The sequence below is a fragment of the Elaeis guineensis genome, chromosome 14 (genome assembly GCF_000442705.2).
Source record: "Elaeis guineensis isolate ETL-2024a chromosome 14, EG11, whole genome shotgun sequence".
Classification (NCBI taxonomy): domain Eukaryota; kingdom Viridiplantae; phylum Streptophyta; class Magnoliopsida; order Arecales; family Arecaceae; genus Elaeis; species Elaeis guineensis.
Window position 1 is genome coordinate 64,784,695 of NC_026006.2, and position 11,726 is coordinate 64,796,420.

Here is an 11,726-nt window from a genome sequence, read left to right on the forward strand (position 1 = left end):
ATCATGCATGATGCCAAAAATATGATACACTGGAACTCTTTAAACATGAGAGATGGATGATCATGATTACTCAATCTAGACAGTCCGTAAATGCACTCTAAAACCAGATATTTTGAACTGTATGATTTGTCCAATCACTGACGAGTCTGAGTTTTCTCCATGGTAGTGCATCTATAATGCAAGTCAGCCCCATCACAAAAAAAATCTACCTAAAAACCATGGTCTACAATTGGCGTATGCATCAACAAGAATTAATATCGTATCCATCAAACCAATCTAAATTGCAAGATCAGCTGATATGCAAAGATACAGGAGCCTTCATAGTTAGCAGATTAATTTGTGGCCTAAAGATTTTTACGATAATGCAATGGAAGTGTCTTCTAATGTTAAGCAATCTAAACTCAACACTCATGCGGAAAATGAGGTCCAGTTATGGTAAACCTAGATTTGTTTTCAGATTTCAGGTCAGAGTTGGAACAAAACTGGAGTTTCCTATTCAACTGGTGGTCTATTCAATTCATTACGATCCTATTCCACAGGTTGTCGACACAATTACAACAAAAAGAGTTCATTCTGGCCTATAATCGAACGTCCTGGTGGCAAACGTCCGAAAGAAAGTTGCATCATCGCTTGCCATCTGCTCAGGCTGCTCACGTAACGGTAACGATCAAAGAACTGAAAAAACCTTAACGGAGAAACGCGGCAAATATTAGTTGAAAAAACAAGAAATAAAGGAAATCCTTAAAGAACCGAATCATTTTGACAGAAGAAATAACCTTAAGAAAGAAAGAAAAATGAAGAAAGAGGCTCGCCTCGAAGGGGGTGCCGATGACGATTGCCTCGAGGACACCGGCGCCGAAGCCGGAGAGGACGCGGCCGCGGTTGGAGAGGTGACCAGTGGAGGAATCCTTGAAGACGGACCGGAAGAGGGCGTTGGAGCCCCTGCGGAGGGCGTACTTGCGGGTGAGATGGGTGGCGAATTGGGTGAGGCCCTTCCAGAGCGCCCGCACCCCCTCCGTCCTCGCCACCGTCGCCCGGCAATGCGCAATCCCCCGGTAGTTCCCGAACCGGTCCAGCTGCAGCCGCGTCTTAATCACGTCGATCGGCTGCAGCCTGCTGCCTCGACGATTCCCCCAGCAACCCCGCCACCGCCCTCATGTAGGCGGGATCGACTCCATCCGCGCGCTCCTCGCGTCCGTTGCCGCATAGGCCTGCCGGCCTCCTCCACCACCGCCGCCGGTGGAGGACTCTCGTCCGCCCGCCATCAGGAACGAAGGGGGCAGCGGCGAGAGAGAGTGGGAATGCGAGGAAGGAAACGGAGAGAGTAGGATTTCCGTTTTACCAAAATATAATACATCCGTTTTACCGGAAAAAAAACTCGCAAACGAATATTAGAGCCTTCGTTTTCCCAATTGAAAACATTATTTTAGAGTAAATTACATAAACTTTCCTAAAAATTATATTTATTACTCATATATCTAATAATTTACAAAATCTATTTTTACATCGAGTTAAATTAACATCCCATTCGAAAGAAAAAAATCTAAATTATCCTTGAGTGTAGAGGAAGAGAGGTGGATACATACAATTTTTTTTATCCTAGCTGTTATATTTTGACTATTTTAAAAAAAAAAATTGATATGATATTTGGTTTCCGAAGTTAACTGTCTGAATATTAAATAAAAATAAATTTTAAAGAGATAAATCCAGATTTTTCAAAGAATATAAACATAATTTATTTCTAATGTCAAAAGAATTTCTATAATTTACCTATTATGTTATTCCAAATACACCTTCCAACTCCCGGTATTCCCCTCTCCCCTTGCACCTCTATTTCACTATTCCTATCCTCTCTTGCTCTCTCCCCCTCTCATTACATCTATCTCGGTACAAAAAGATGTCCAAATCCCCATGAATAACCCCCCGCAAGTTCATTAAAAAAATGTACTTGCGGAACAAGAAATAGAAGAAAATCTGATCTTCTTTTGCTTCCGATCTATATCCGCTACTGGAATGTAGGTTCATAGAAATGGCCAAGGAAGAAACCATGAATGGTTCAAAATGCTATAGCTTCAGACAAAATGCTGCAACTTTATTATCATAACACTGGTATCATCCACCGAACCTCTAGCAGCAGATACATCAGCAAGCCTTTTACAAGCAGAGAGCAGCGATGGGTTTTCAGTGTCGATGCACAAGGGCCGAGCTATATCAACTGCCTCCTGATTGCCTACCTAGAAGATTAGAGAAGAAGAATACTTACGTCATGCTTTTGATCCAAGAAGAGCCACATGAGAGGATAGATTAGATAGCCATTAAAAAAATTGTCAAGAGCAAAATGGTACCTTATCCCATAGCCCATCAGAGGCCAGAATTAAGAATTCGCAATCAGGTTCTATCTTAAAAATTTTAGTCTCTGGCTCTGGTATAACCCATTGTTTAAGATGTGAATCTCCAATTCCCCTGGATACAGCTAGGCAGCCTTGCAACCTCCACGTTCCTCGGCAGTAATCCACAAAGCCTCCCTGCACGGCATAAAGCTCATAATTGTAAGCCAATGGGTGATAATGCTACAGAGTTACGGTAAAAAAAGATGATGAAGCCCAACCTAACAGACTCCCATTGCCAACTTAGTGAACCATTTATAATTCATGATTTAAAGATGACTTACGAAGTTCTCAATTCGCTCCCTTTCGTCTTCCCGTGAAGGCCTGTGATCAGATGTGAGAGCCTCCGCCGTACCAGCTCGGCTCAAAACAGCACGACAGTCGCCACAATTGGAAACGAAAAGGTCACCCTTTCTAATCAAGGCAGTGACACAGCAAGTGCCTCCTCCCACATCCTGTTTTAGAAACTCGGCGTCTGTTTTCAGGTACGCAATCTTGACTGCTTCCTCTATCTCGCCCCAGCTTTCTCCTCCTCTCATCACAACTTCCTCTACTATACGCTCACCCATCTTCTCCGAAGCAAATTCAGCAGCTTTGTTACCACCATGGCCATCAAAAATTCCAAAGAATGCCTGTTCATCAAATAAATAAATAGATTGATTAATTAACTACGTCTTCTGAGTTCAACAAGACGGGGATTACCAACATTTGAAGATGTTGAAAAGTTTTTCCCCTTCTACGAAGATGACAGATTCCAATTTTCTGAAATCAGGAGAAATGTATGCTAAGATTGAAAGCTTCCCGCCTTCAAGTCGTCGTCGAGAAATTTCAAACGCTAGAAAAGTTTCCCTTTTTTCTCTTTTATAAAAATAATAGATTGTGATCTTGTAAAACAGAAGAAATGTATTCTGAGACGGCAAACACCTTCCCGTTTGAATCATTAAAAAGTTTGGAACGTTTGAAAACTTCCAATTTCTCTCCCCTTCCATTCAAAAAAAAACGATAGCTAGTAATTTTATAAAAACAGAGGAAATATATGCTAAAACCGAAGCAAATCTCACTTTGATCAAATAAACTTTCAAAGTATAGTTTTGTCTCCAATTCCGTCCCCTGAACGAACGCTCATATGAAAATGCTAATAAAAGGAAAATGGATGAGAAAAGAGAGAAAACAAACGAGTAACTACCAATTGGGGATCTCCATGGAAATCGAGCTCGGCCTTGTGCCGATCCTCCATCTCCAACCTCTTCCTTCCCCTCTTGCAGTACACAGAGAACCGCTCGCTCTCCGCCTCCACCTCCCTCTGGCCGTCCGACCCCACCGGCGCGGCGAATGTCAAGGCTTCCGCGAGCGGTATATGGATCCGCGCCGGCCTCTTCCTCTTTAGCAGCGAAGCAATCCTGACCGAATTCAAACCCGAACTCGATGAAGTCGGTGGCGGAGAAGGGGAAGACGAGTCTACGGCCCTAAACGCCCTGATCGCCGCCGCCCCTCTCTGGGACCTGGACCGGAACGGCGAGGTGGAGCACGGCATCGGCGATGCAGAAGGCGAGCCCTCGGACGCATGGAGGTGGTGCTGCGCTACGGTTAGGCTTAGGGTTTCAGGGGAGCTCTTGCAAGAAAGAGGGATCCGAGAAGGCGAGAACACCGGAGAGCTCGATATCGCAACGGAACAAGACATCGTTCCTTTTTGAATTCCCCCTTCCCCTCATGTAGAGCGTTTTATAGCCCCAGGGGTGGGACTCAAATGTCCCTCCTGAACTCGCTTTTACAAAGAGAAACTCCAATCACACGGTTGAAATGACGTGCAACTTTTCCGTTCTGGTTTATCACTTACCGCTGCTCTTGGATAAGAAGATGGTATATGAAGGGACATTGAATGGAGCGCATGGTGGCGCCTGGAATGGAGTCCAAATCTCCGTATATCGCGTGTTAGAGAAGCGTTGGAGCTTATCTTTGCTTCTTCAAATGTTCGACGCGGTCCATTGGACGTTAAGCAAGAGGGTAGCTATTGTTTCTAAACGCGAAACAGGGAAATGAAGGACGAAGAAAGTGCCACGAATAAGAATTAGCTGAAGAAATGACGCCACTTTGGTCTGGACTTGGGGTGTCACGTTGTGTATTCCTATTTTGCTGTTTTGTGTTTTGTTCAAATGGCGGTGGTCCTGCGTCCTGGTCTACAGAGTCATAACTGTGGACAGCTGGGAGACCAGGATATAAGAAAAATTATAATAGCATAAGCGACCGTTGGAGAAGAGGCGGACTAGGAAAGTAACCGTTGGAGGCGCCGGGAAGGGGGACGAACGTTATCCCACTGGATCACGAGTTTTTTATATTCCTTTGCCTGGCATGAACCGTGTTAAGTCGTAATAAATCGCTACACCGTCGACGAAACTGCCTTAATGCATGTACATTTATACCCCTCCTGGACGAGCCTTCTACTCTGATAGTTATTGTATAATTGTGTATCAGGTGCCACTTTATTTTCTTCTGGTATAGGTGTAGCTAAATCAGGGAGAGATACCACCACTAAACTTCAACCCAATTGGTGGGTGAAACATTGGAGTGGGGAGTCTGGCTAAGAGATCTCCGTAAAAACTTATGATACATGCTTCAATCGGCAAATTATGGATAAATTAATGGTTTAGTTCAACGATGGTGTCAAGATCTTCCTTGACAATATATATCATTGGCTGATATATTTCATAATTCCACGTGATCCTTGATAACATCTGTTGGTGCAAAAATCCGCTTGCGTCGGAGAAGCTGGAGTCGAGAAAGTCGCGGTCGCCGCCGGGACCTGCAAAGGAAGTCTAAACCGGAGGTGGGGTTGCTCCGGCAAGATACTCCGATGCTCAAGTCAGTTCTCTGCCTCAACAAGAATGGAGTGCTCGAACGGAGAATTTAGCAGAGTTTTTAGATGAAAGATGAGAGCTTATTGAATAACGTATCTGGAGCCCCCTTTTATAGGCGGAGGGGGCGGTAGCCTGATAGCGACATCTGTAACCGTCTGGCAGCGAGCTGCCTAGGGTCAGGCGGAGTTTGTTGCAGAGAGTAGTGGGGTGGACCCTGGCTATCATCGGGGTGTGCCACGTGGGGCCTGCCACGGGAAGTGGAGCGGCGTCCGCTGTCGTGACTCATCTGGGGGTGGTGGAATCGCACAGGATCCGCCGCAGGGAGTGGAGCAGAATCATGACCGTTAATACAGCCTGTCAGGGAGTAATGGGGTCGCGTAGGGTCCGCCGCAGGGAGTGGAGTAGAATCATGGCCGTTATTGTGGCCTGCCTGGGAGTGCAGATCCGTCGGCTAAAGTTCGGCAGCGGTCGGAGCTGATGACGGAGTCTGACTCCCGTAGGAGTCCGGACGGAGTCCTCCTTGCGGTTGGAGTCGTGGGCGGAGCCCGGCTCCCGTAGGAGTCCGGGCGGAGTCCCCTGCAATCAAAATCAGGTGCGAAGTTCGGCTCCCGTAGGAGTCCGGGCGGAGTCCCCTGCAATCAAAATCAGGTGCGAAGTCCGGCTCCCGTAGGAGTCCGGGCAGAGTCTACTTGCGGTTGAAGTTGTCGGCGGAGTCCGGCTCCCGTAGGAGTCCGGACGAAGTCTGTCTGCAGCCGTTGGAGTCGAGGACGAAGTCCGGCTTCTGTAGGAGTTCGGGCGGAGTCTTCTTGCAATTAAAATTAAAGGCGAAGTCCGGCTCCCGTAGGAGTCCGGACAAGGCTTACCGGCAGTTGATGTTAAGGACGGAGCCCGGCTCCCGTAGGAGTTCGGACGGAGTCTATTTGCGGTTGAAGTTCGGCAGCGGTCGGAGCTGATGACGGAGTCTGGCTCCCGTAGGAGTCCGGACGGAGTTCTCCTTGCGGTTGGAGTCGTGGGCGGAGCCCGGCTCCCGTAGGAGTCCGGGCGGAGTCCCCTGCAATCAAAATCAGGTGCGAAGTCCGGTTCCCGTAGGAGTCCGGGCGGAGTCTTCCTGCAATTAAAGTCAAAGGCGAAGTCCGGCTCCCATAGGAGTCCGGACAAGGCTTACCGGCAGTTGATGTTGAGGACGAAGCCCGGCTCCCGTAGGAGTCCGGGCGGAGTCTACTTGCGGTTGAAGTTGTCAGCGGAGTCCGGCTCCCGTAGGAGTCCGGACGAAATCTGTCTGCAGCCGTTGGAGTCGAGGACGAAGCCCGGCTCCCGTAGGAGTCCGGGCGGAGTCTTCCTGCAATTAAATCAAAGGTGAAGTCCGGCTCCCATAGGAGTCCGGACAAGGCTTACCGGCAGCTGATGTCGAGGACGGAGCCCGGCTCCCGTAGGAGTCCGGGCGGAGTCCCTCTTGAGGTTGGAGCTGTGGACAGAGCCCATCTCCCGTGGGAGTTCGGGCGGAGTCCTTCTTCAGTTGAAGTTGGCGACGTAGCCCGGCTCCTGTAGGGGTTCGGACGGAGCTCGCAAGGGCTAATCCTGCTGAGAACTTCGGCCGTGGGTATTTTGTACCCAACAACATCTTTGGATAGATAAATATAATAATATCAAAAGATTTTCTCCACAATGTATATGGGATCTAAATAGAACTACTACATATTAGCTCTACAAATGGCAATGGTTTAGGTTACTCTTAAAATTTACTCTATTTGTATCTGAATCCATAATTAAAATCTTACTATCCGAATCTATCCCAACCCTAATTACAAAATTACTCAGAAATATAAAATATATCCCGCTAAAAATAATAAATCTATCTCTAAATCCATCCGATCAACCTTTATCTGGGTTGAGTTATTCGAGTGCCTAAACCCATCCATTCAATCCGGACCCACCCAATTAATTCAAATACTATGTCAGTTAAAATGTAAAAGTAATATGATACAATAATCTAAAAGTAACGTGATACAATACAACATCACAACTTATTCAAGAATAATTTAGTACTGTATACTATGGTATGGACTATGAAGAGAATGAGTCTAACAAAAAAATATTTCAATTAAAATTATTTATATATTTTTATAAAAATTTACAACATCCATATAATCAGATTGAGATAGTGGAAACCCAAGAGTTAACTCCCAAATTCAAATAAGTTTTTATTTTAGGTTCCAAATCCTTCCCAAATTCTATAAAATATTGCTAGACAAATCTTAGGATTCTGGATGGATGGGATGGGTAATCGAAAAAAATATACCCAACTGCCACCCCTAAGTAGCTCTCTCTCTCTCTCTCTCTCCTCCCCCCCCATCTCCAAACCTATTAGCCGTCACTTTCAAACCCCAATTTCAGCATCCACTGTTAGAATGTCTGGCAACTCGTAACATATGTGATAGCCTGATTTGTGGCACACAGAAAGATCTATTTGAACTAGAAGACTCGCGGACGGATCAAAATAAGAAAAACCAAAGGTAGCTCTCCTCTGTACTTGGGACTCATCCAACTCCACCAAGATTACGACTCATTCTCTATAAAAGCAAGGTCGAATCTAACTCTTCCAGGATTATACTCAATTCTCTATAAAAGCAGAGGCAGGGAACCTAGATACGTATTGCTTATCTCATATATACTATTTCACTATGTTGTTTGAAGGGTCTCCAGCCGGATCGGCTCCAACGATCAATCTCAAACCCGCCGTGTGGGTTCAATTCAGTACCGGCGTAGCCAAACAAGCGCTTGTAAAGGAATCCCTAGAGAGGCACCAAGCCAAACTTATCCATCGCTGACCAACACGAAGGCAGGACCCTCGTATCTCTACTTCCAGCTTCCAAGTTTCACCGTAGCACCAAACGTGTCACCGCGACACGTCTCAATTTCTCCCGTCCCTCCGCGTCTACCTATAACGTGGCGCCATCTCCTTCCACCTCCCACCGCCCCCCACCCCTATAAGAAACCACTCGTTGAGCCCAGGAAAGTACGTCGGTGGAGCATCAGATTGAGATAAATACGTATTCTTTCTTTCGCTTGCTTTTTAGAGAGTCAGCAGTAGTTGGTAAGAGCCAAGAGATGGCAACTCAGCAGGAGAGGGCTGAGCTCGATGCCAGGGCGAAGCAAGGAGAGACTGTGGTCCCTGGTGGGACCGGCGGTAAGAGCCTTGAGGCCCAAGAGCGTTTGGCTGAAGGTACCTTAAATTTCTGAAGCATTTGATCACTTCATTATGTTCCTGATGGTCAAAGGTTTGGTTGACGTGTATGCTGTTATTTGGTGGGAGTTTTAGGTCGCAGCCGTGGAGGGCAAACGAGGAGGGAGCAGCTGGGGACAGAGGGCTACCAGGAGATGGGCCGCAAGGGCGGGCTCAGCACCATGGACGAGTTCGGAGGGGAGCGCGCAGCGCGTGAAGGGGTCGATATCGACGAGGCCAAGTTTAGGTCTTAGAGCGCGCAGTTCTGTCTAGACCGTAGGGTGTTGACTAATAAGATATGGTTTAGTTTCTGTTTGGTGTCGTTGGGTTTCTTTTGTTTGGTGACGGGTTTGTTTAGTTTGTGTTTGAGTCATAGTTGGATGCCGTTGGGTTTCCTCTGTTTGGTGTTGGGTTTATGTGGTGGTAGGGCTTTAGCAGGCATCTCGAGCCTCGTTAGCCTTACTTGTACGTGACTTGCTGCTTTGTTCTAATGCACTGATAGTGTGACTTGCTGCTTGGTTTCAATGCATTGATAGTGTGTATAGCGTATCTAATCCATATGTGGGCTGAAGCATCGGCGAAGTATCTTGGCTGCATAAATAGTCTTTTATATGTGAGGTGAAGCATGGGCTCAACGTCTGCTTTACATATCTTGCATTAACTACTTCCAGTGTTTAGGCAACAATGCATCGGGTCAGAATCATCCTGATAGGTAGTCGGACTAGTCGTTTATAGTTCAATTGTAAACGAATTAATGTTAACGTGCTCTAGTTTGCATCATCATATTCAAAGTTTATATGTCTGGACCATCATACAGGTTCGAGTTTGGGGTGATAATCCATCTCCTCCCCCTTGAAGTCTGTACTGATCGAATTTGGTTTGATCCAGTGCCATCTTTCTCTGAAAGCAGTCTATTTAACAAGCGGATAGTCATGTCAATCCATGTATGCCTTAATTTATTTATTTGGAATCTAAACTACTGATTTTGTGTCAGATTCGGTGGCCCAAAACTGATCATCTCATCATTGCATGAATTAATAAGATATGGGAAATGTGTTGTTAATAAGGGCTTTGGTTTGCAACTCGAGATTTTGGGCCACAGCGACAGATATCAAGGAGGTTGCTCGGTTTGCGGCTGGAATCCGTATAGATTGGATGGGAATCGAAATGGCTATTTGGTTCGAAATTGGAATGAAGATTTGAATCGTCAGGATGGAGATTTAAATCGCTAGGGAGAGTAAATCATTCTTCTTCTGTTTTCGAATCGGAATGAGATTTAGTTTGATTGGCCTGAGAGCCATTCAGACTAACTCTTCCCAATCAAAACCCTCTGATGGAAGGCAGATAAAATGCCATAATATATGGGGTCTACGGATTTAGATTAGGTATCCACGTCCCCGCTCGTTAGATGACTAAGATTGGACCAACTTGATTTTTGGAGCCACGGCTATTTGACTAGCTTGTCATAAACTTGGTAATTAGTAGGCCATGTTGCAGAAGTTGGTCTTGCTTTAAACTTGTGAACTTGTAGCGGTAGAAAAATAGACCTGAAACTTCTGAGCAACGGCAATGAGAGTCTCTTAGCGAATCAGATATGTATGGTTCATCACCGCTTACTTTAAGATGACCCTCCCAAAAAAATAAAATAAAATAAAATCTTAATCTCTTCTTAACTCGGTTCATGTTATATCAAACTTTGACCCCAAGGCTTATACCGGTGGCACATCCATATGATTAGCAATTAGGGTTCTGAAGTTTGAATCTTCTTTGGTGCATATTTGGACCTGGGTAATTAAAGTTTCAATCTCTATCCTGCTCTCTTTTTAAAAAAGTGGTGGACTTTTATGCAATATTGAGATCTCTGGTCAATGTGGCCGAACCATATGTCTGCTGGTACAGCGGGACTGTCAATGAGCTTGCCTTCGGACAACAATACATTCGTATCAGGTGATGGCCAGTAGTAGTAAGCTAATGGAATATTCTTGGCAGGCCCTTGCGTTTAGTCCACTGGTTCTACCCAGACTCCATGGTTCTCCTTGATGGTAAGTGAAGCAAACTATAAATATACTGTGGGACTTGGCTTCAGATAATCGAGCAACACTGTGAATTTCCTCATTGTATTGATAATCTAAATTTCTAATTAGTTGGGCCCCTGAAAAAGGCATTGTTTGTTGCACAGTTACATCCCATGAGAGCATCTTATCAAAGTTAGCCCACTGTATTTAAATTGGTCCTCCTTCCAATTAAAAAATGGACACCACGACCAAAAGTCTTGCCTTTTTTAAGCACCTTTTTAATCTCTTATAGCTCGTTCCATGATCAACAATGCATGAATCAGGCAAAATGACACTATGGTTGCAGGAAGTCAATTTTATGACTCAACCTATGGTATTTTATTAACTCCTTACTCGTCCCTGCCAATCCAGGGGAGGGCTTTTAATTCGCTTTGAATAAAGAACTTGATGATTGATGAGCAAAGGAGAACCACAGACCACAGTGGGTGATGCGTAAGTTTCACAGCTTTTTCTTTGTTTTCTTTTTTCTTCATGTGTGAGGATTCGTAGATTTCATGCTACCCAAATCCATCCCAACATACTGTAAGTTATCCCTTGAAACCAATGCGTTTTGCCGGGCGTGGCTTTGCTTTTGGCCACATCCTTTTTGTTTATAATTATAGCCGGTGCAAAACGGTGCCATGAAAGAAAACGCCATCCTAATGGCAAATAAAACACGGGCAGCCACTATCCAAATATTATGCGTAGTTTGCTGTCACCAACTAAATCCCATTCTTGTGGTCCACAAGAACAAACGGAACACAGGAAAGATGAAAGAAGAGGAGGAAACACCATGCCGCACAACCAAGCGCATCGATAAGGAAAAGGACCTCAGGCCTCTTATACTATTGCCAACTCCTTCATGGGAATCTATCTAAAGACCGATGATCCGAGTCAGGATTATCATATAAGTTTTGCAACTTGTTATGCTTATGGTCGAATGCCAAATAACACGTTAGTCATGTTACATATAAGTTTCATAGTACAGAATTTTCAATTTAAAGTGAATTCTTAAGTTTATTGGAAGCCATGGACGTGCATAAATTGAAAAAGCCACTATCTTGTGTAATGTGAATCTGACAGTGCTATAACGAAATATCTCGTTTGTACATCACTTAATCCTCCAACAAGGATGAGTCTTGCGGCAACGTTCAGCTTATTCTATTTTGACTGAGACATTATATATTTAAAACATAAAAATTTATAT

The 11,726-nt window shown here is 45.1% G+C and overlaps 3 protein-coding genes across 3 annotated transcripts in view; 1 reads left to right on the forward strand and 2 right to left on the reverse strand.

Annotated features, from left to right (window-relative positions):
• LOC105057358 (mitochondrial succinate-fumarate transporter 1) overlaps positions 1-1,265 on the reverse strand; it is a 72,001-nt gene extending 70,736 nt beyond the window's left edge. Inside the window, exons 1-2 of the mRNA XM_073248311.1 lie at positions 1,220-1,265; positions 813-1,153 (exon numbers count right to left, since the gene is read on the reverse strand). Of these exons, the coding sequence (XP_073104412.1) occupies positions 813-1,153; positions 1,220-1,265 (387 nt within the window). The remainder of the gene's footprint in view (positions 1-812; positions 1,154-1,219) is intronic.
• Positions 1,266-1,723: 458 nt separating this feature from the next.
• LOC105057113 (probable protein phosphatase 2C 32) lies at positions 1,724-4,096 on the reverse strand. The gene is made up of 4 exons (XM_010939582.4): positions 3,574-4,096; positions 2,672-3,019; positions 2,346-2,525; positions 1,724-2,234 (listed from the first exon to the last, which is right to left on the reverse strand). Exons 1-4 carry the CDS (start codon positions 4,066-4,068, stop codon positions 2,073-2,075), a joined length of 1,185 nt encoding a protein of 394 aa, XP_010937884.1. The 5' UTR covers positions 4,069-4,096; the 3' UTR covers positions 1,724-2,072.
• A 4,145-nt stretch (positions 4,097-8,241) lies between these two features.
• On the forward strand, positions 8,242-8,990 carry LOC105057111 (em protein H2). Its single transcript, XM_010939581.4, has 2 exons — positions 8,242-8,465; positions 8,562-8,990. Exons 1-2 carry the CDS (start codon positions 8,351-8,353, stop codon positions 8,717-8,719), a joined length of 273 nt encoding a protein of 90 aa, XP_010937883.1. The 5' UTR covers positions 8,242-8,350; the 3' UTR covers positions 8,720-8,990.
• Positions 8,991-11,726: the final 2,736 nt, after the last annotated feature.